Genomic DNA, 21,610 nt, shown 5'->3' with positions numbered 1-21,610 from the left:
CCCACCCAACTTGCGCACTCTCTTAAAAAAAAAAAAAAAAAGGAAAAAAAATGGTATATTTTCAACATTTATCAATTTGCTAGTCTGCTGAAAAAAACATATATATTTAAGGAAGTGGAGAAGGTATTTACTAAACAGTAACTTTATTTCTTTCTCCACAAGATTTTAAAAATCTCAACAATGGACAGTATAATGACTTTTAAATGCTAAAAAATAAACTAAAAGTAAAACATTGCTTAATTAACTTTGTTATGCCTGGATCCTAGGACTGTCATTATAAAAGTAAAAGTAAAACTCCATTTTCTGAAATAACAATAAACAAAGGAGAAAGTCAGGTATAACATACCAAATGATCAAAATGTTTGCTGGGCCTACGATTCTTTTTTTTTTTTTCCTTTCTTTTTAATGTTTTTTATTTATTTCTGAGAGAGAGAGAGCGTGAGCAGGGGAGGGTCAGGCAGAGAGACACAAACACGCACAGAATCTGAAGCAGGCTCCAGGCTCTGAGCTAGCTGCCAGCACAGAGCCCAACGCGGGGCTCAAACCCACGAACCGCGAGATCATAACCTGAGCCGAAGTTGGACACTTAACTGACTGAACCACCCAGGCATCCCAAGATTCTTGAAACTAGTAAAAATGTTAATAGCAATCTCCTGCTGTTAATCTGTGTAGATTATTAAATATAAAAACAATTTATAAAACACATCAGATTTTATTGCTTGAAGAATACAGCATATGAAATCACAAGAATGTCAAAATGAAAAGTCACTAGGCTTCAAACATATAATACATTATCAGATGCAGTAAAATATTAATTAACCTGAACTCTGCATCAGGAAAAAAAAGTGGAAAAATATTTAAGTTGTTTACTTAAGAAACAGATATACTTAAAATAGAAAGAATAAGGATGTTACAGTACAAATTAGAAAAGCCAACACTTATTAACTTTTTATTTTTTAGACTAGACTACCTTTGGTACTTAAACTTTTAAAAAAACAACCCCTTCTAACTTGTCCAAAGCACTTCATGGATACAGTATCAACTTCAACTTAAAACATTCAGAAAAATTAACCTTTTCATGGCATGGGGGAAGTTTATTTAATAAATGTATGCTAATATTTTACTTTTTCTAAAACTGCAAAATAAGATCATTAAGATATCTAATACTTATAAACTTTACTTATTTAGCTCTCCAATTAAAAGTGGAATCCCAGCAACCACAATTTATCCTTGGGCTTGGTGAATATACAAATTTAAATAATTTGGCAACTGACACAGGAATTTAGATCACTTTATACTATAGTAAAGTGGCATTTCCATTCTGTTTCCAAAATATAAACAATATGCCATTTCTTCAATACATTGGATTCCTATAAAAGTCACTACCATACTTTTATTTAGTGGGACCAAATTAAAGCTTCTCCTTTTTAATGAGTAGGTTGAAACTATCTGTATTTCATATAGGGCTGATCAGTTATGACACACTTTCTTAAACAAAATAAAACCAACCATTTTTAAAGCTATCACTCAATTATGATGGAGACAATGATGCATTTCAAAAGGAAGCATTGGACACTCTAGGCCATCTAGTCAAGAAAATGTAAAAGTAATGCTAAAAACAAACAATAAGTAAACTATAACTACCAGTTAAATTACAAAACAATCCCTCTTTTATAGTAAGCATGCTTATTAGCTTTCATTTCTTTCCCCCAGCAAAGATTTGAATATTCATGAATCTCCATTAAACCAATGGAACCTAAGCAACTGTTTCACAAGTTCCAATAAAGATGGATGGACTAAGCAAGTAACACTATTAACAATTATTGGAGTGAAATAGTAAGAATCATGACAGTCCTCAAAATTGGGCAGTCTTTGAAATGTAATAGCGTAGCTCAAGATGAATTATGCCATAATAAAACTGTAGTTTTTACCTCTACATAAAACAAAAACAAAATCAAAAACATAACCCACTGAATTCATACAACTACTATTGAACATACTCCTTCCTAGTTTTTGAATGTCGTTTTGAGATTTTTTAAACAAGTATATTTATCTGAGCATATATATTTATTCCCTATATATATATATATATATACTCATTTTAAAAGACAAAAAATTCAGATACTACAAAACTGAACTCTTTGTTTTTTCACCAACCTGATCTAACATCTACTGCATTACATAACACCCTCCCCCCAATAATTTAAAATTCCCAATTTTTAGTCTAGTTAAAAGGGCAGAGGAAATGCAAATGCAGGTTTAGTTTCTGTATAAATTTCACCGTATTTTTATAAACTTGACGTTTTCTGTAACACTGTTTATTGATCAAATAAAGGACTCACTGCTATCTAAAATTTCATAAACACCATTAAAAATTCAAAATTGATATTATACTGAATCTTAAATTTTCAATAGTTCAAAGAGACAGTTTTTACATGAATAGCACACAATAGATGAAACTTAACAGCAGACATCCCTAGAATACCAATGGCAAGTCCACCAATATGCATACAAAATTACAGATAAGCATTTCTTTCACTGTTTTTTTGTGCAGGGAAAAACATTTATAGAGGAAATAGAAACTCAGCTGGTAAATTTCAGATATCATCATCATCTTCTTCATCCTGAGAGGATCCAGCCTGGTTAGATGCGCTGGCTGTGGCAGCAGCAAGCTGCGCTTGTTGAGCAGCCTGCTGCATTTGAAGCCATTCCTGCTGGGCCAATTCTGCTTGTTGCTGTCTAGCCTAAACACCAAAAACATAAAAACAAGTAATAATCTTTTTTTAACTTACAACATACACACTTTGGTTAAGTATTGATTAAGCCAATTATAGACTTAGTCATTACCAAATTTGGATATTTTCCAACCACCAAAATAACTTATACGTCTGGAGAACATGAACTCTTTAAGAAAATACAGTTAGAAGACTGCTTCTCTGTCAACTAACAACAGCTTCTAAAACTTGGTTCTCTTATCCTCAGTCCCCTTTATGCCACGTAATTTTATGACCTTTGATTCAACTGAAATTGAAAAAGCTGGTAGAAAAATCACAATGTTCTCCTTTAGTTCCTTTTCCAATTTCTCTCTTCCTTTTTTTTAAATGTTTTTTTTTTCATATTTTTATTTATTTCTAGGAGAGAGAGAGAGAGACAGCGTGAGCAGGGGAGGGTCAGAGAGAGAGGGAGTCACAGACTCCGAAACAGGCTCCAGGCTCTGAGCTGGCAGTCAGCACAGAGCCTGATGCGGGGCTCGAACCCACAAACCGCTAGATCATGACCTAAGCGAAAGTCGGACGCTTAACCGACTAAGCCACCCAGGTGCCCCTTTTTTTTAATGTTTTTAACGTTTATTCATTTTTGGGAGATAGACAGACAGAGTGTGAGTAGGGGAGAGGCTGAGAGAGAGGGAGACACAGAATCCGAAGCAGGCTCCAGACTCAGGGCTCGAACCCATGAACCAAGAGATCATGACCCAAGCCAAAGCCAGGAGCCCCTCCCTTTCTTCCTTTTTTTCACTTGATTCATCTGTCCTCTCAACTTACAACTTAGATTTAAACATTTTTCAATCTAAAAATTATTTCTGTGGGGTGCCTGGGTGGCTCAGTCAGTTAAATGTCCGACTTCAGCTCAGGCCATGATCTCATGGTTTGTGGGTTCGAACCCCGCGTTGGGCTCTGTGCTGACAGCCAGCTCAGGGCCTGGAGCCTGTTTCAGATTGTGTCTACCTCTCTCTCTGACCTTCCCCTGCTCACACTGTCTCTCCCTCTCTGTCAGAAATAAATAAAACATTTAAAATAATTTTTAATAAAAAATAAAAATATAAATTATTTAAAAGTTGTCTAGTACAGTACCCCTAATTCTTAAGGAAAAGTACTATACATGAACGTAATAGCTACCTTGATGTTTGAGTTTCTATCACAGTTCCCTACTCTATACATAAATTTCTCCTGTGTCCCTCTCCCCATAAATACACACATGTGGGTGAACACACACACACACATACACACACACACACACACTCTTCCCATATATGCACTAGAGAAAAGGCACTTATCCAGGACTGAATTTAAGCGAAATAGTTAAAATCCATTCATTTGATATATCCTCTCTAAAAACCATCACAGAATTTTAGAAATCAAGATACTCACATAAGCATTACAAGCAATGTTGCAACAGCTAAAAATCTTTCCCAATTTAATTCATTAGCAGAAAAATCACACCAAGAGGGAAAAAAATGAATCTGTTGAAAACATCACATAAATTCCATTGGAATCTACCAAAATAAGGCTGCTTCTTCCTCTGCCTTTTCTCAGAATTGTCCTTTAAGCCTGACTCACGCTCGCCACCCTCCTTTATGCATAGCTAATTCCTAGTTATCTACTAAAACAGAAATGTCCTTAACCCTTCTAGATCATATTGTTATTTCATACGCCAAAATTCTCTATGCATTCCTATACCTATTTACTTTGTTCTCTAATTACCTGAGTATGTATCTTTTTTCCCACTAGACTTGCGAATAGAGACTGTTTACATACTCCTTGTTACATTCCTCACACAGTTCTCCAGTATTTTCTGAAACAATGTTTTGTGAGAACAGTAATGTTCAGCATAACTCTAACATTTAGATTTTACCACATACATTCCTAACTTTTCATAATAGTCTCATGTATTCATTATCCAAATATTTCTAAAAGAGACTTCCAAATAAGTCATTATTATACTTAAAAAAAAAATCATTTGTTTACCAATTAAGTCCAATTTCTCAACCTAGAGTTCAAGGTCCTCCAAATTACTGCCTGCCCCAACTTATCCCCCAACTGTAATACATACTGGGTACTCCAAAAAAACTTAAAATGTTTTCTCAGTACACCACACCCTCCCATTTTCACTACCTTAACTCATACTGATAGTCATTCTATTTGAAATGTCCTAATTTTCACCTACTAAAACTCTACTCTTCGAGTCAAACTAAAATATTATTTTCTGCATTAAGTTTTTTCCTGAGTCCTAACTATATCATTCAGGACCTAATCAGGAGATAGAAGTCACACTAGTTAGGGGAACAGGAAGAATGCAATATAAAGTATTGTTAACCAAGTATAAAGTTGGTAACTAGGTCACTGGAAAGGCAAGAAAAGAACACTTAGATATTATGGAACTGGTAACTATCAGAAGTAGCCATCAACCCTAAAACTGGGGGACTAAAGGAAGAGGCTGCAATTTTTAAAACTTAATTTTTAAGAAGCTTAAAAGAATAATCCATGGAACTGAAACTAGACCTCTCAAGAAGTGGCATAGATTGGGTGGTAAAAGCATCTTTGAGTTTGGTAGAGGGGCCCAAGGTTTGAGACTCACACCCTGGAGGAAAATGATGAATGTTTAGGCTGGTTCTGTAAGTATTATTAGAGAAACTATAAACTGGACTCGGTTCCTGCTACAGGAAAAGAAACTGATGCAGCAAGGGTAAAGATGCATTGGCAGGTTGCTCAAAGGAACTTGAAGCTAACAGGAAGTAAAAGAAAAGAGCCCAAGTGCTGCCTTTCTCCTCCAGCTTAGCAATCTCCCTCCAGAACCCCCTACTGGTAGCAGAATCCAATGAAGTTCAATAGAAAAGCAGAAATGTGGTTTACAGAGTACTAGGCTTGATCACAAATCAAAGCACAGAAAGGTGGGTTTCAGGCTGAGAAAATTGTTTAGTAACTGGTCCATGTTTTTTTTTTCTTTTAAAAACTTTATTTCAACATAACTATGCTTACAAAAATACACTTATCAGTTTAACTTATCCTACTCAATTTGGACCGAAACTTAGCATATGGTTTAAGCTTTAAAAAAAAAAAAAAAAGATTAGTTTATTTTTCATCTACTACAAATGTATATAAAAGATTCTCCATCAAATGCTACCAAAGTAGGTACAACAAGAACCTTGAGAAACTAACCTTTGGTATGTCTCAAAAAACCCTACACATACTGTGCTGTAAACCATTTATAAAACTGATGCAACAAAACACTGTATATTTCAATGCCAGTTTACAAAGTTCAATAACTAATGGGTGTTAGAAAGGAGTGGGGAAAGCCTATGTACACATGTGAAAATGTAAAAGCTATCCAATTTAGTACTGCATGTAGATAATCCACACAAACCAAGATTCCAATAATTTCTTAAATCTGAATTAATACTGTCAGCTTAAATTATCTGCTGAAGTCAATATGTAAACTGTATACTAGCAGTTTTTCTAAGTTATGCAAAAAAAGAAAAAATTAAGTTTCTTTCTCAGCTTTTCAGTCCAGAACTGATGTTATACTACAGGGAATGTGTTCTTTCCAAAGTCAACATTCGTAAGGTGACATGTGATGAGATCTGCTTGGATTTAAATTTGTATTAGCACTCACATGCAAAATAACTGACACACTCTTACACTGCCAAAATCTAATGTGATGTCTCCGTACTTGGGAACTCTTCCTCAGGAAAGTAGTCATGAAAGTAGTCAGCCTCATATTACAGTTGTCAGTGTACCTATCATACCTCGCCTACAAGACAAAACCTTTTTTTGTTTAGGAAATCAGAAACCAGACATTCTAATAACTACCTGCATCTATTTTTATTTAGAAAGTATGAAAAATAATTATTTTAACACACAGGCATACTTACCTTTATGGCAAGAATACCCAGAGTGTAAAATGACTAACAGTACTTCATGAAAAACATTTTAAGAGTTCATAAGAAAATTGCAGGGCAAACCAAATATGTGAATTTAATAAACTTAAGAATACTTACTTTGTGCCTTAATCAACTATATATAGGTATAATTTTGTGGCACAGAAAAAAAAACCTCAAATGGTTTCAAGTCTCTACACAGGTTTTATAGCAAAAGCTGCTGATCTCATAGTTTATTCTGTGATCTACAAAGACATGTACTGGTTACAATTAAAATTTAACTGACTTTTAAGCACCATATCCCCATATTAGCAAACATATTTCTCCGTACAGACATAAAAACATTTCTGTGCCTTTAAAATCTACGTTGACTGATAAATTTCATTTTCATAAATTATAATTTTCAGTGGTACTTCTAACTTTTTTCCCTTTTGCCTCCTACCCAATCTACCTAAAGTATTTTTCTTCTAAAATGGAAGTGTGGGGACGCCTGGGTGACTCAGTCAGTTAAGCGTCCGACTTTGGCTCAGGTCATGATCTCACAGCTTGTGGGTTCAGGCCCCGTGTCAGACTCTGTGCTAACAGCTGGCTCAGAGCCTGGAGCCTGTTTCGGACTCTGTCTCCCTCTCTCTCCGACCCTCCCCTGCTCACGCTGTCTCTCTCTCTCTCAAAAATAAATAAAGCATTAAAAAATTTTTAAAAAATAAAAAATAAAACGAAAGTGTGAAAGATAGTAAGTGTATACTTCCTAATTAATTTCTTCTTTTGGAGATTTTCTTTTTTCTTTTTTTTAAATTTTTTAAGATGTTTTATTTATTTTTCAGAGTGAGAGAGAGACAGCGTGAGCAGAGGAGGGTCAGAGAAAGAGGGAGACAAAGAATCCGAAGACAGGCTCCAGTCTCTGAGCTGTCAGCAACAGAGCCCGATGCAGGGCTCGAACCCACGAACCGTGAGATCATGACATGAGCTGAAGTCGGACGTCAACCAACTGAGCCACCCAGGCACCCCCATTCTTTTGGAGATTTTCACTATGTTTTAAGATTCTCCCCCCCATACTAACTCATTTATAATTTACAGTTAACCTTAATTTCAATATCTTAATTTCCCCCTTTCCAAATTTTGTTGCTAGCAGTTGAAAGACTGCTTCAAATGAGAATGCTATTGTGTTAGTATTTAAAATAAAGTCTAGGGCGCCTGGGTGGCTCAGTCAGTTAAGCGTCCGATTTCAGCTGAGGCCATGATCTCACCATTCATGGGTTTGAGCCTCATGTCAGACTGTGCTGATAGCTCAGGGTCTGAAGCCTGCTTCAGATGTTGTGTCTCCCTCTCCCTCTCTGCCTCTCCCTCCTCTCAAAAATAAACAAACATTAAAAAAAAGGGGGGCACTTGGGTGGCTAAATCAGTTAAGCATCCGACTTCAGCTCAGGTGTGAGTTCAGGCCCCACATCAGGCTCTGTGCTGACAGCTCAAAGCCTGGGGCCTACTTTGGATTCTGTGTCTCCTTCTCTCTCTGCCCCTCCCTAATTTGTGCTCTGTCTCTCAAAAATAAATAAATGTAAAAAAACCCCTTAAAGTCTAAAAGATGAAATGAAATCAAAGTGATAAAAAAGCTGTTATATTTACTTATCAGTTCCTTTCATATTTAGGACTTAAGTGCTTTGTGCTTTAAGGAAGAAGAACTAGATAGGTGTTATATTTTTACCTCTCTGCTGATTTTCCTCACAAGAGCAAAGAAATATTAAGGGATCTTCACCCATAGATGAAGGCAAAAAAGAAGGGAGATAAGGAAGAAGAAATAACAAATGACAAGGATAGAAAGGTAAAGACAGATTTGGCAGGCAATTATTGCTTTCATTCTTCTTTTTGCCCTGGAAAGGGTAAGGCATGTTCCACTTAAAAGTTCTAAAATAAGTTTAAGTACACAAATGGTAGCTAGAACATTAGCATGGCAATGTAGAAATAGCACATGTCTAGGGGTCAGAAAACTTGAGTTTGAATTAGACTCCAACACTTCCTAACTATATGAACTTACCTGTTTTATTGTTTAACTCAATCCTTCCCAGTAAACTAAGCTCCATCATAACAAGAACCAAGTCTCTTTTGTATACTATAATAAGCCTAACATTCAGCACTCTGTCTGGTAAATAATGAGTACTTCAGGAAACATCTGTAGAACAAATCCATGATCTCATGCAAGTTTCTCCATTTCTGAGTCTATTTCTTAATGTGTAAATGAGTATAATAAAATTTAGATGTATTTTTATTTGTAAAAACTGCAAAGTATATAAAGTATTTAATAGAGCATTTTTTAGTACCGGTTTCAAAAGCTTTTAGTACCTCCTTAGTATCTATCATTATAAGTTGTGAGGATTTTAAAAAATATAGGTAAATTATTTGGCAACATGATTATTTTTATTTTTTTTAATGTTTTTTATTTATTTCCGAGAAAGAGGTAGACACAGAATCTGAAACAGGCTCCAGGCTCTGAGCTACCTGTCAGCACAGAGCCTGACGCGGGGCTCGAACCCACGAACCATGAGATCATGACCTGAGCCGAAGTTGGATGCTCACCTGACTGAGCTACCCAGGTACCCCTTGGCAACATGATTAGCACATGATTAGAACTTAATATATGTTAGTAAACTTATTTTTCTTATTAGTTTAAATGGTATCTGATGTCTAGTGCTTGATAACGCTTAATGTTCAAATGTTTTTTGATCCAAATCCAACTGGTTATTATGACCACAAAAAGGATCAGGTATAGCATTAATCTGGAAGAGATTACCAAAACTGATACTTCCCAGTTCTAAAGGAAACTACATTAACTGGTAGGAAATCTCACCTCTTCCACCCAAAACTGCCTTACAATTTAATTTGAAATGAGAGGCCAAAACTTAGTAGAAAAAAAAGAACTTCATCCGCTCCTCTTTTTTTTTTTTTGTGAAGGTTAGTGCTAATCCTTCACAAACTGGGAATTAGAATTTTAATAAGAAAGGGAGGAAGGGAGGTAGGGAGGAAGAATAGAAGGACTTTTTTAAAGATTAGATGTTTGTTTTAAAGGTGCATTAAGGGGCGCCTGGGTGGCTTAGTCGGTTAAGCGTCCGACTTTCGCTTAGGTCATGATCTCACGGTTCGTGGGTTCGAGCCCCGCGTCGGGCTCTGTGCTGACTGCCAGCTCAGAGCCTGGAGCCTGTTTCAGTCTGTGACTCCCTCTCTCTCTGACCCTCCCCTGCTCACTCTCTCTCTCTAGAAATAAATAAAAAAAAACCTTAAAAAAAAAATTAAAGGTGCATTAAAAACCTACTTTAACTATAAAATAGATGTTTATCAAATTTTCCTTATATACCACTCATTATAAAATTTGATATACTATTTTCTCACCAGCCCATCATTTTAAATCTTAAGAATGTTTAAGTACCGGGGCACCTGGGTGGCTCAGTCGGTTGAGCATCTGACTTTGGCTCAGGTCATGATCTCACAGCTTATGGGTTCGAGCCCCACGTCGGGCTCTATGCTGACAGCTTAGAGCCTGGAGCCTGCTTCGGATTCTGTGTCTCCCTCTCTCTTTGCCACCACCGGGCTCACACTGTCTCTCTCTCTCTCTCTCTCTCAAAAATAAATTAACATTAAAAAAAATTTTTGTTTTAAAGAATGTTTAAGTATATTTTTCATGCTTTTAAATGGTCATTCTGTCTGGAAAAAACCATCAAAGTAAAATCTCAGTAGTTATTTTGGAGTTGTTCTCCTTGGAAAACTGGTTGCTGTTGGGGCTGTTGGTTAAGTTGGTTAAGCATTCAACTTTGGCTCAGGTTATGATCTCACAGTCCATGGATTCAAGCCCTGCGCTGGGCTCTGTGCTGACAGCTCAAAGCCTGGAGCCTGCTTCGGATTCTGTGCCTCCTTCTCTCTATGCCCCCACTCACACTCTCTCTCTCACTCTCACTTTTTCTCTCAAAAATAAACATTAAAAAAATTTAGAAAGGAGGGCCTTGGTAGCTCAGGTTGAGTGTCTGACTTTGGCTCAAGTTGTGATCTCACGATTTGAGATCAAGCCCTGAACCAGGCTCTGTGCTGACAGCTCAGAGTCTAGAGCTTGCCTAGGATTCTGGGTCTTCCTTTCTCTCTCTTCCACTTATGTTCTGTTTCTCTCTCTCTCAAAAATAAATAAACATTAAAAAAAATTTTAATAATAAAAAGAAAACAAATTGCTGCAAATATTTACTTTTTTAAAAAAAATTCTTTTAACGTTTAAGAAGAGTGCACCAGAGTGGGGGAGGGGCAGAGAGAGAGAGAGGATCTAAAACAGGCTCTGGGCTGACAGCAGAAAGCCAGAAGTGTGGCTTGAACTCACAAACCATGAAATCATGACCTGAGCTGAAGTTGAGACATTTGACTCACTGAGCCACCCAGGCATCCCCTGTTTAAAAAAAAAAAAATTTATGTGCAAATATTTAGTTTTATATGAAGGAAATAACTGACCAAACAGAGTCAAACTGGTTAGATCTAAACATCAGACTCTGATCAAACAATCAGCCACAGAAAGAAAATCCTCTGGATATATATGTTGATTTAAGAAATGATTTCAGAAACCAGTATGATTTCTGTTAGCAAACAGGGTAGTATTCAGATAAAAACAATTTAAAATACATTACTTACTTTTGCAAATAATTCTTGCTGCTGTCTCAGTAACTCTTCTTCAGGAATGCCAAGGTTTTCCAAACGAGAACTGGCCTTTCTTCTTTTTAATGCTACAGTCTTGCATTCTTGTAAGACTTCTTTTACTTCACTGATATAAGAGCCAAAGCCCAAACTTTCTAGTGCTAGGGAAATGAGAACATGAAAATATGAAAGAGTGATAGAACTTAGTCTTTTCCCCCATTTATGGGAGATTTTGTGTTTTGTTTTGTTTTTTGAGGCGAGGGGATTCCTGTCTTCTAATAATTTTGCTTATTTTATAGTTGCACAGCAATTACTTGAATGGCTAAATCAAAACATTTTATCAACTTTCTTAATATTATATTACAAATTAGGTAAAACATGAGGAATATTTTAACAGCACAAGCCTTTACTTTTCTTCCTGATTAACTTTTAAAAACCAAAGCATTTCCTGTGAAGAAAAAAAAGAGTCCAATGTAAGAACATGTGCTTTCAGTAAGAAAACATTTTTCCTATACCACTCACAGTAAATCAAACATCATTACCTCAGTCACTTTTTAGAATAATACCAAAAAAGCAAACATTTAGAATCTACTTGTTAATAACATATTTTGTGCCATTTGGCTTAGGTTGGTAACATATGTTCTAAGTTTCAGTAGGATGGGATGAAAGAATGGATAAGTTCTTTTGTACAATATACCAAACAGGAGACTATTTTTAGCAAAGGCGCTCAAACTGCCAAGTTTAAGAAATACTGGTGGAAATAACTTACGAAATTCAGCATTTATACTCAGCCAAGAAGTTTCTCTTGAAAATAAAACTTAGCAGGAAGCACTAGAAAATCATTTCAAGTGATGCAGCAGAAAACTGGGATAAAGACTATAAAGATAGAAGTATTAACAAAAAATTCTCTTTCCCTTTTTCACACTTAGAAAGAAAATTTTACAGTAATGCACTTTCTACATGCCTTCTTGTAATCAAGACAAAGCATAAAGTTTCTTTTGGCTCACAGTAATTAAAATTATATTTTATAGTTTTCTACATATTGCCAATGCCCCAGAGGCACTTTGTTTTCTGACCCAATGTTGAAATATAGGTGGGGAGAAATACAGTGATGAATTTACCTTAGTTCATCAGTTTTTGCAGTTTTTCAACAATTATGATGAACCAGACTGCTCTCAGTAAAGATGCCCTGAATTCTAACTACAGGAATTTGCTCTTAAGTGAGAATATGAAATACACCTTTACAAACAGGCATTCCCTCCCATGTCAGCTGTGGTTTTTAAGACATTTTAAAATTATTCCTAACTTTAATTACCTCAAATATTAAGCTGTTTTACATCAACCTTCTTTAGAAGTAATCTCATGCCAAAAAGCAGAGTACTATTACTTGAATTTTAATTACACTAACTTATTGCTCCTCTTTGCCTCCCCCCAAAAACTTCAGTAATTCATTACTCTGAGTTCTGTATATCAAAATAACCACCACATAATTCTTGGCCTGACTGGAGATATCGTGGAAAATTAAGCGAAGATTAAGGAGACTGCATTTTTTTACTTGAATTGACAGACTGATTATTTAGTGTCAATGCTAGAAGCCAAGGTTTTTCTTTTTTTTCTCTTTTTAAAAAAGGTTTATTTATTTAATTTGAGAGCGAGGGAGCGAGCACAAGCAGGGGAGGGGCAGAGAGAGAGAGAGAAAGAATCCCAAGCAGGCTCCACACTGTCAGAGCAGAGGCGGACACAGGGCTCAATCTCAGGAACCTTGAGACCATGGCCGGAGCCTAAATCAAGAGTTGGAGGCTTAAGTGACTGAGCCAGCCAGGCACCCCAGTTTCTTCTGTTTTTTAAAGGTATATATTTTTAATAATATTGACTGGAGAAAATACCAAAAGAAACCAAGAGAATGGCTTGCGGTTTCCTCCCAATATTCTGAAGAAAGTCCTATTTCCTTAGCGTATACCACTTTTCTCTAGATCCAGCTCTACCTACATTTCCAGCTTTATTTCTGCCATTAAATCCCTACATATGCTAAATCTGACCACTCAACGTTTCCCAACAGACATCAGTTTTCCACATTCATACTGATGGTAATGCATTCAAGGCTCAAATCAAACTCCATCTTCAAATAAGTGTGCTTCATCCTCCTAGACAGAAGTAATCCCCCCCTTATAAAATCGGATAGACCTCTTAGAATTTGAAGTCAATATATTCATATAACTTTGGATCTACTGCTTCATATCTCTAAGCTTCAGTTTTCCTTCCCTGGGAACAGCATTTCATAGTGTCTTCCTAAAACATATGCAGTACAGCATTTAAGCATGCAGGCCCTAAGGCTGCCAGAGACTGATCCCAGCTCTGCCGCAAATTAGCTGTGTGACCCTAGATAAGTTCCTTCACCTCTGTGCTCTGAAACACGAATAACAGTACCTGTATCTCATCAGATCAGGTTATTGTGAAGAATGAATGAATTAATATAAACAAAGAGCTTCAAACAGAGGCTTCAAACACAGAACAAGCAAAATGTTCACTGTATTATTTTTAGGACCGTAGGGATCAACAAGTGATCTACAGCATTTAACACCATGTCTAGCACCTAAGATTCACTTAACCACTTGCACTATATACTATTCATCTTTATTTTTTCCCTTAGGTTTAAAAGAGTGCCCTAAAGTATACAGGACATAAATAAAGATACAGCTATGCATTATCACACTAAATTCAAGTTGAATGAATGTATTTATAATATAAAATATTAAATTTATAAAATTAATAAATCAACACCATGGAGATAACTCTTCAAAATGTCATGAATTACTGATTCGACATTAAAAAATCCAATCTAAACTATCTTTAACCATGGAGAGCTTGAGTTAAAATTTTTAAAGAAAACAAAGAACTCACCTTTAAAAACATCTAAGGTTGAGAACACTGCTTTCAAAAAATTTGCAAGTGAATCCAAGGTTAATATTTATTATCATTCAAAGAGCTGCCATATACAAATTTGTACTCTCAATTAAATGGTTCAACAAGAAAAGCCATAAATTTTAATTTCTAAAACTGCACTGACTGTAATCCAAATTTTAAATACACTACGGCTAACAGCAATAAGTAGATATAGTCTTTTCTAAACAAGGAGATATTTTACACCATTTGTTACCATACTGGAATAATCATTTCCATTTTACACAAAGAGCGTCTTAAAGGATAAGGGAAAGGACTCCTAAGCAGGGCCATCATGTGCGGTTTTGTAGGTTATCCTGTGCACAACAGGACCATATCTAAGGAAGGCCATTCATACTGTAAACGTAGATTTGTATGTTTATTATGGCACTTTTCTGGCAGATGGTAGTAAAGGTTTTTAGAGAAGTGCCTTTTTCTAGTGTGTATAAAGAGACTTAATGGAGTGTTAGGGCCCCAGCTCTAAGGATCTCAGAGTAAAAGACAGAAAAGAAAAATAATAAAACATTTTTTTTGCTGATAAAATACATACTTCACTTGCTTCTCAGATGCCTGTCTGCTACCCTCTACCATGTATTTTAAAATTATACCCAGGAAAGTGCATGGGCATATTAGAGGAAAAAATACTTGGCACATTTTTCAATTTCAAATACTGATGTCGGGGTCCCTGGGTGGCTCAGTTGGTTAAGCGTCTGACTCTTGATTTCATTAGCTCAGGGCATGATCTCACAGTTCGGTTCATGATATCGTGGATTCGGATTTGAGCCCCAAATTGGGCTCTGTGCTAATGGGGGAGGGGAAGCCTGCAGGGGATTCTCTCTCTCTGCCCCTCCCTCACTCACACTCTCAAAATAAACTTTTTTTAAAAAAGACAGATGCTGACAACTAACCACTTAAAAAAAAAAGGTAAACACTTCTAACCAGCAACAATAATTTTAATACAGACTTATCTTATTTTACAAAACTAATGCAATCGTATAAAGTTTTGTTTTAATAAGAATTTGTCAATTACTTTTTATCAAATGTATAAAACAGGTTTTTCATTAAAAAATTATAATACAGGGGCGCCTGGGTGGCTTAGTCGGTTAAGCGTCCGACTTTCGCTTAGGTCATGATCTCGCGGTTCGTGGGTTCGTGCCCCGCGTCGGGTTCTGTGCTTACTGCCAGCTCTGAGCCTGGAGCCTGTTTCAGTCTGTGACTCCCTCTTTCTCTGACCCTCCCCTGCTCACGCTGTGTCTCCTAGAAATAAATAAAACATTTAAAAAAAAAATTATAATACATAAAACAGCATTTTCAAATTTGTTTTCTTTTGTTTATTTGTTAAAGGAAGGGGGGAGGAGTTCACTCAAAATGCATTAAGAGGATGATATGGGCCAAACTGACTTCTTGGCTCATTAGCCTGGCAAATGTTTCTGAAGACCCTTAACCGTGTCCTCTATGGATTACTACTCCTGGGAATCTGGGACAATAATGAGAGACTGAGGGCAGAGCAGGAACCAAATATCATCAATCTTTATATCCTTAGCATTATCTAACACTGTGCCAGGTACCTAGTAGTGTTCAAAAGTAATTGTTGGGTAACAGAAAAAAAAAAAAAACAAGATATGTCAGTTTTAAGGAAAATAATAAAATCCCAACTTGAAAAGAACTTGATTATGTGATAATACCAATTCCATATATATAATGTGTCCTTTTGAAAAAAATATCAGTACGCATAATTATTTAGATAATACAATTTCATTCTCATTATTATTACAACTTCTCTGCAATCACTCAGATCCTCTGACTTAAAAACTACTGGACATCCACTTTCTAAAATAGACTGTGGTTTAAGCTTTAGAGCAAAGCTCAAACTGTGGTCCATGGATTTGGGCCATAACTGCTTGAAATGGTCTATGATGAGTTAAGTATGGAAATCAAAGTAAGCATTTAGGAACCTTCACAGCAAAACTAACTACATGGGGTGATGGATGTGTTAGCTAACCTTATTGTGGTATCATTTCACAATATATATACATCAAATCATTATGCTGTACACCTTAACCTTACACAATGTTCTATCAATTATATCTCAATAAAGCTGGGGGGGAAACCTTCAAAGCAATCTGACAAGAGTAATTTTAAGTCTACTGAATCTAACAACAAAAATTGAACTTTTATATATTTTTCAATTTTGTTTTCCTAGTGATCCTTTTTTATTGTATTTCATAAAAGTACCAGTGTGAGAGGAACTAGATTTTTTTTTTAAGCAACTCAATTGCTGAAGAAGCAAATCCTCAGACTTTTTCAAACTTTCACTACTTTCAGTTACTACTGTTATAAATGTAGGGAGGAAATGTGGCAGATTAAAAATCCAAAAAAATAATCACTTAAAATACCTTTATACTTAAGCTTTACAAATGGCATTATGCTGTAAGATTAAACATAACAAACCTCGAGCTTTGGATTTAAATCAGTAACATTACACATTTTAAAAATTATTATTTAGGAGCACACAGGTGGCTCAGTTGGTTGGGCATCTGACTTTGGCTCAGGTCATGATCTCGTTTTGTGGTTTCAAGCTCCTTGTGAGGCTCTGTGCTGATAGCTTGCAGCCTGGAGCTTGCTTCAGATTCTGTGTCTCCCTCTCTCTGCCCCTCCCCTGCTGCTCTGTCTCTGTCTCTCAAAAATGAATAAACATTAAAAAATATTTTTTTAATTATTATTTAGGGGTGTCTGAGGTGGCTCAGTGTGTTAAGCATCCAACTCTTAATTTTGTCTCAGGTCATAATCTTGCAGTTTGTGAGATGGAACCCCATATCTCTGCAACAGAAAGCCTGCTTGGGATTCTCTCTCTCCTTTCCTTCTACCCCTCCCATGAGCTCTCTCTTTCTCTCAAAATAAACACTTTTTTTTAAAAGCTTGCCTAAGAAAAGCTAGCTTCTAAAAATATAAAATTATTTATTGCAGTATATCATGTAAGATTCTCAACTCTGATTCTCAATAATTGCAACACCTGAAAACAATTAAATATTATTTATACATAAATGAGGAAACCTTTAGATTTGCCTAAGGCCAAAGACTCTCCAGCGTAGAATTTGCCATTCTTAATCCTCAACGTCAGTTCTTTCCATAATACAACAGAACATGTTAAAACTTATTTAATACGTATTCACAAAAACCAGCAATGATATGAAAGGAACACCTTTTATAGCTTAGTTTATCTGTGATCTTCAACACCAAGTCCCCTTTTTAAACTCAAAATAAGCAAAACATTTTGAAATTTTTTAAAAATTTAACTATTTCAAAGATCTACTAGCAATAAAGTTATTTCAACTTTAATAACTTCCATTTTACAGAACTGCCTCAGATGCTTAATTTGCTCTGACAATGTAAAGCAAAGTAGCAAGTAAACAAATGACATGTCCTGAAGCAAAATCTAGTTCATTAAACTTATTACTTAAACTTATTACTAAAAAATTGGAACTTCAATATGTGAGATTCATATGACTTTAAATGTAATTATTCCACTTGCATATATCCTACATACCAAAATAATAAATACATACAGAAAAGCATAAAAAAGTCATATTTACTATGACTTAACAAGCTTTCTAGGGTTAACCTGTAGACACATTTTAAACACCTAAAAAAGTACACAACTTAAAGGATTTCTTTTAAAAAAAAGTAACCACTCAAGACAAAAAATTCTTTAAAATGATTAAATATGAAATAATATGAGATTATGAATGCATACGATGTAGTCCCCTTCATGGTGAGAATTTGGGGCAAAAATGGTGGGTCCTTATCCACTTAACATTAGCAATGTTACCCAAAGAAAGGGTAAATCTGTAAGACTATCTAATCGATGATTTTTTAAAAATTAATCAATCATCCTCAGTACACAAAGGAAAATGCTTTCACTGTTACTTTCTGACTCACACCTTAAACTGAATTTATTAGCATATTCCTAAATTGAGCTATTTAGCATATTGCTTGCTACAGCTGGACTTTTATTCCACCATGTCAATCAGAAATCTAAATATATCTTAGCAAAGAATAAACTACCCAAAAAGACAGACTGTAATGTGTTATTAGAATTTTGGAACAATCCCCACTTCTGTGTTGTAAACAAACGTTTAGGCAGACCCTTTAGAAATCTTTTTAAGTTTTCATTAAAAAGGCAATGTGGATAAAACATTCTTTTTCTTTTTTATGAATTGTAAAAGGAAATTATAGCTCTGTTGGATAATCTTATGAAAGACTAAAAACGATTGTACATACAATGTAAAAATAAAACACAAAAGGAAAAATAGAGAACTTAACTTTCACTGTACCTTCCAGAGTATTCAGCACACCAAACCAAAAACAAACAAACAAAAAATACTACCTTTAAAAATCAAATATGGTTTTTCCCAGGGATTTTTTTTTTCTCTTCATGGACTGAAATAGAAATGGCAGAGTATATTTAAATCTACCTTCCATCCATCATTAAGGACCAAAAAATGAATCATGTAATCTTTTTATCAATATTGACAGTAAAATATTGGATACGGTGAATATGAGATGCATTCTCTACTTCAGAATAATAGGAACATCACCTTTGAAAAGTTAAATTATGAAAAATAAGATGGTAGACACCTGTCTGCCTATTAAAATGATTAAAGTTCATTATGATTTTTTCTGACTTCAACAGCAATCAAGAAATTGTTAGAATTTTAATTATTATAAAAGGCAAGTAATCACCTCAACTTGAATGCAACTTTTTCTTAAGAGTGTATGTAAGTGCTCCCAAAACATTAAGACTAGTAAATGTCTCCCTATTCCTGAAACAAACCATCAGAATGTGGTCCCCCAAATCCCTACTACACTAAATCCTTTCCAACATAGGAAACTGTTGAAGTTTTCAGACATGCTCTTCAATAAAAGCTTAAGTGTATACATCCAAATGGGAATTACAACGGGAAAAGACAGGGAAATGTTCCATGAAAAAAATCTTACAAACTTTCAATGCAAGCTTTAAAAATTTATCTCCATAGAGCAAAGCAAGTTACATAAAAGAAAAACTGAGAAAGAGGAAAAAGAAGGAAGAGGGGGAAAGAAAGTATGATGATCTTCCACCCTTTTCTTCCAGAATTAAACTGGAGAGTTTTGTTAACTTGATGAACAGTAGGACCACTAAACTAGTTTAATTATTATTATTATTAAGTAATCTGGACACCCAACGTGCTGCTCAACCTCAAAACTCTTGAGATCAAGAGTTCCATGCTCCATCAACTGAGACAGCCAAGCGCCCCTCACTGAACCGTTCTTAAAGCTGAAAACATACTCTATTCAACATCATCACACTTTACAACGTTAAACAGCGTACGTTAAGAATTCTTTCTCATGCGTTCAGAAAATTCATCTTTTCCTCTACACTGGTGAAAAAGTCGGGTGGGCAAGGGATGCTGTCTCCACTCGTGCTTGGAAAATCCTGTCTAAATCTTCACTTTCCAAGCGGGAACTTTGGGTTCCTTTCTCCGTTGTCACGGCTGCGGTTCCACGTTGGGGAGACAACTTCTCACTCAGTTGTCATGTCTAGGTTCAACCGCAGGCAGGCAAAATTCTTGCTGCTTCCGCTTACCTGGCCGTAAACAGACGACGACTGCTACTTTTTCTTTGGAGGATGTTAGCTGACCTAAACGCCGGCAAATCCTTCCTTGTATTCGCCGGATGAAAAGCACCATGAGAATACCACACAGGGAGGTGGTAAGGCACCGGCTGCCTCCATGCCCGCGTGGCTTTTTCGTCTACTCGTACTGATAAGCGGAGAGGAACTAAGGCTTTGACATGAACGGGTCACGCGACTGGCAAGCTACCCTCCACGCTCACCTAAACAAAATCCCACACATACCACTTACCTTGTATGACGTGCTCGGGTGAGATGGTCTTCTTCTCCGATTTGTTGCAAATCTCATTGGCTTCAGAAGATATAAGGTGGATGAATTCAGTGCAGCAGTTCACCACCAGCTCCCGGGCATCGTTGGCCACCCGGACATTGGGGAGAGTCTCTTTGATCATCTTATTGATAGCAGCTCTAGGTATAGTGAGATCATCATCGTTGCCAGATGAGGAAGCCATCGTATCTCCCTCGCGCGCGCGCCCCGATTTTTAAAAACTCCCCAGCTCTGGTCCACTATTCCACGAAGATTTCTCAAAGGCTGCCCTCAAAGTGTGATCCCAGGAGCGCGAAGAGAGGGCAGAAAACGAGGGGTGGGGAGGAGCTGGTTCGTGAGGGTGGGGAACACCCGTGTGTGTGAGAGATTCGGGGCGAGATTGGGAAGGAGGTCGGGGGGCTGAAGATAATGGGGACAGCTCTGCCCACGTCGGAGAGGAGAATGCAAAGGTGGTCCGGAAATTTGAGCACTGGGGAACCACCTTCGTGTCTCCTCAGAGGAGCGGGCGCTGTCGCCTGACCGGTCCCCAACCACGCCGGAGGAGAAGCAAGATCCAGGGGCACTGGCCTCGCCGCGGTACCAGGCGGACACTCAGCGGGCTTGGCTCTAAAGAGCCGGAGCCCCAGCTGCCGCGGCCGCCAGCAGCCGCTGCCGGCGCCTCTGCCAAACCATCCTTCAGACAGCCGCGCCGCCGCCTCACAACATGTCGGCCGCGGCCGCTGCAGGAACCGTGGCGGCCGCCTGGAAACGAATACGGACAGAGCCGGGCACAAGGGGAGCGACAGTAGCGGCCGCCGTGGCCGTTTAGCCCGAACGCAGATCGTGGAAGCCGAAGCCGCGGCAACGGTGGTCCCTCCAGAGGCCAAGGAAGAAGGTTTGCTGGAAGCCTCTCCCGACACCCCTTGCGCTACCGGAAGCCTCGCCCCCCCGTCCCCCCTCCCTCCCTTGCAGACTGACTTCCGGGTGTGGATGCAGCCCTTCCCCCACCCGCGCGGGCGGGAACGGTTGGTCCTCGCCGCCAGCAGCTTCCGCCTGCCGGCGTCTCGACGTGCGCCTCGGAATCCCTCCCTTCACTGGGACCGTAGTCGCGGGAGCACGCGCGTCGTGGTACCGGAGCTGTGGCGCAGGCTTGGGTTGGGGAGACAGTGGGTCGCCTGTACCACCTCTCAACCAGCTGAGGCCTCAAAACCTTCTCCCAGCCTTCTCTGAGGACAAAGGAGCTCTCTTTGCTGTTTTTTAAGGGGCCCAAAGTGGGAATGAAAGAAAGAGACTTGGGTTTGGTAATGAGATATGAGGAAAGCAGAACGTCATGGGCCTGTGTACATCGTCCAGAGGAGAGGCTTTTAATGATGTCTAATAGATGTTACTCGGATTCTTGTTCTATGGGGAAATGAAACATTCAGAGAAGTGGCTTCCTAAT

General features: G+C 37.4%; 1 protein-coding gene across 1 annotated transcript; it reads right to left on the bottom strand.

Annotated features, from left to right (window-relative positions):
- Positions 1-692: 692 nt before the first annotated feature.
- Positions 693-21,068, bottom strand: DR1 (down-regulator of transcription 1). The gene is made up of 3 exons (XM_039236471.1): positions 20,155-21,068; positions 11,312-11,475; positions 693-2,744 (listed from the first exon to the last, which is right to left on the bottom strand). Exons 1-3 carry the CDS (start codon positions 20,372-20,374, stop codon positions 2,598-2,600), a joined length of 531 nt encoding a protein of 176 aa, XP_039092402.1. The 5' UTR covers positions 20,375-21,068; the 3' UTR covers positions 693-2,597.
- Positions 21,069-21,610: the final 542 nt, after the last annotated feature.

The sequence above is a fragment of the Hyaena hyaena genome, unplaced genomic scaffold, assembly GCF_003009895.1.
Source record: "Hyaena hyaena isolate Hyena2069 unplaced genomic scaffold, ASM300989v1 scaffold_111, whole genome shotgun sequence".
NCBI classification, from domain to species: domain Eukaryota; kingdom Metazoa; phylum Chordata; class Mammalia; order Carnivora; family Hyaenidae; genus Hyaena; species Hyaena hyaena.
Note: the sequence above shows the minus strand (reverse complement) of the source record. Positions and strands in the feature narration are given on the sequence as shown.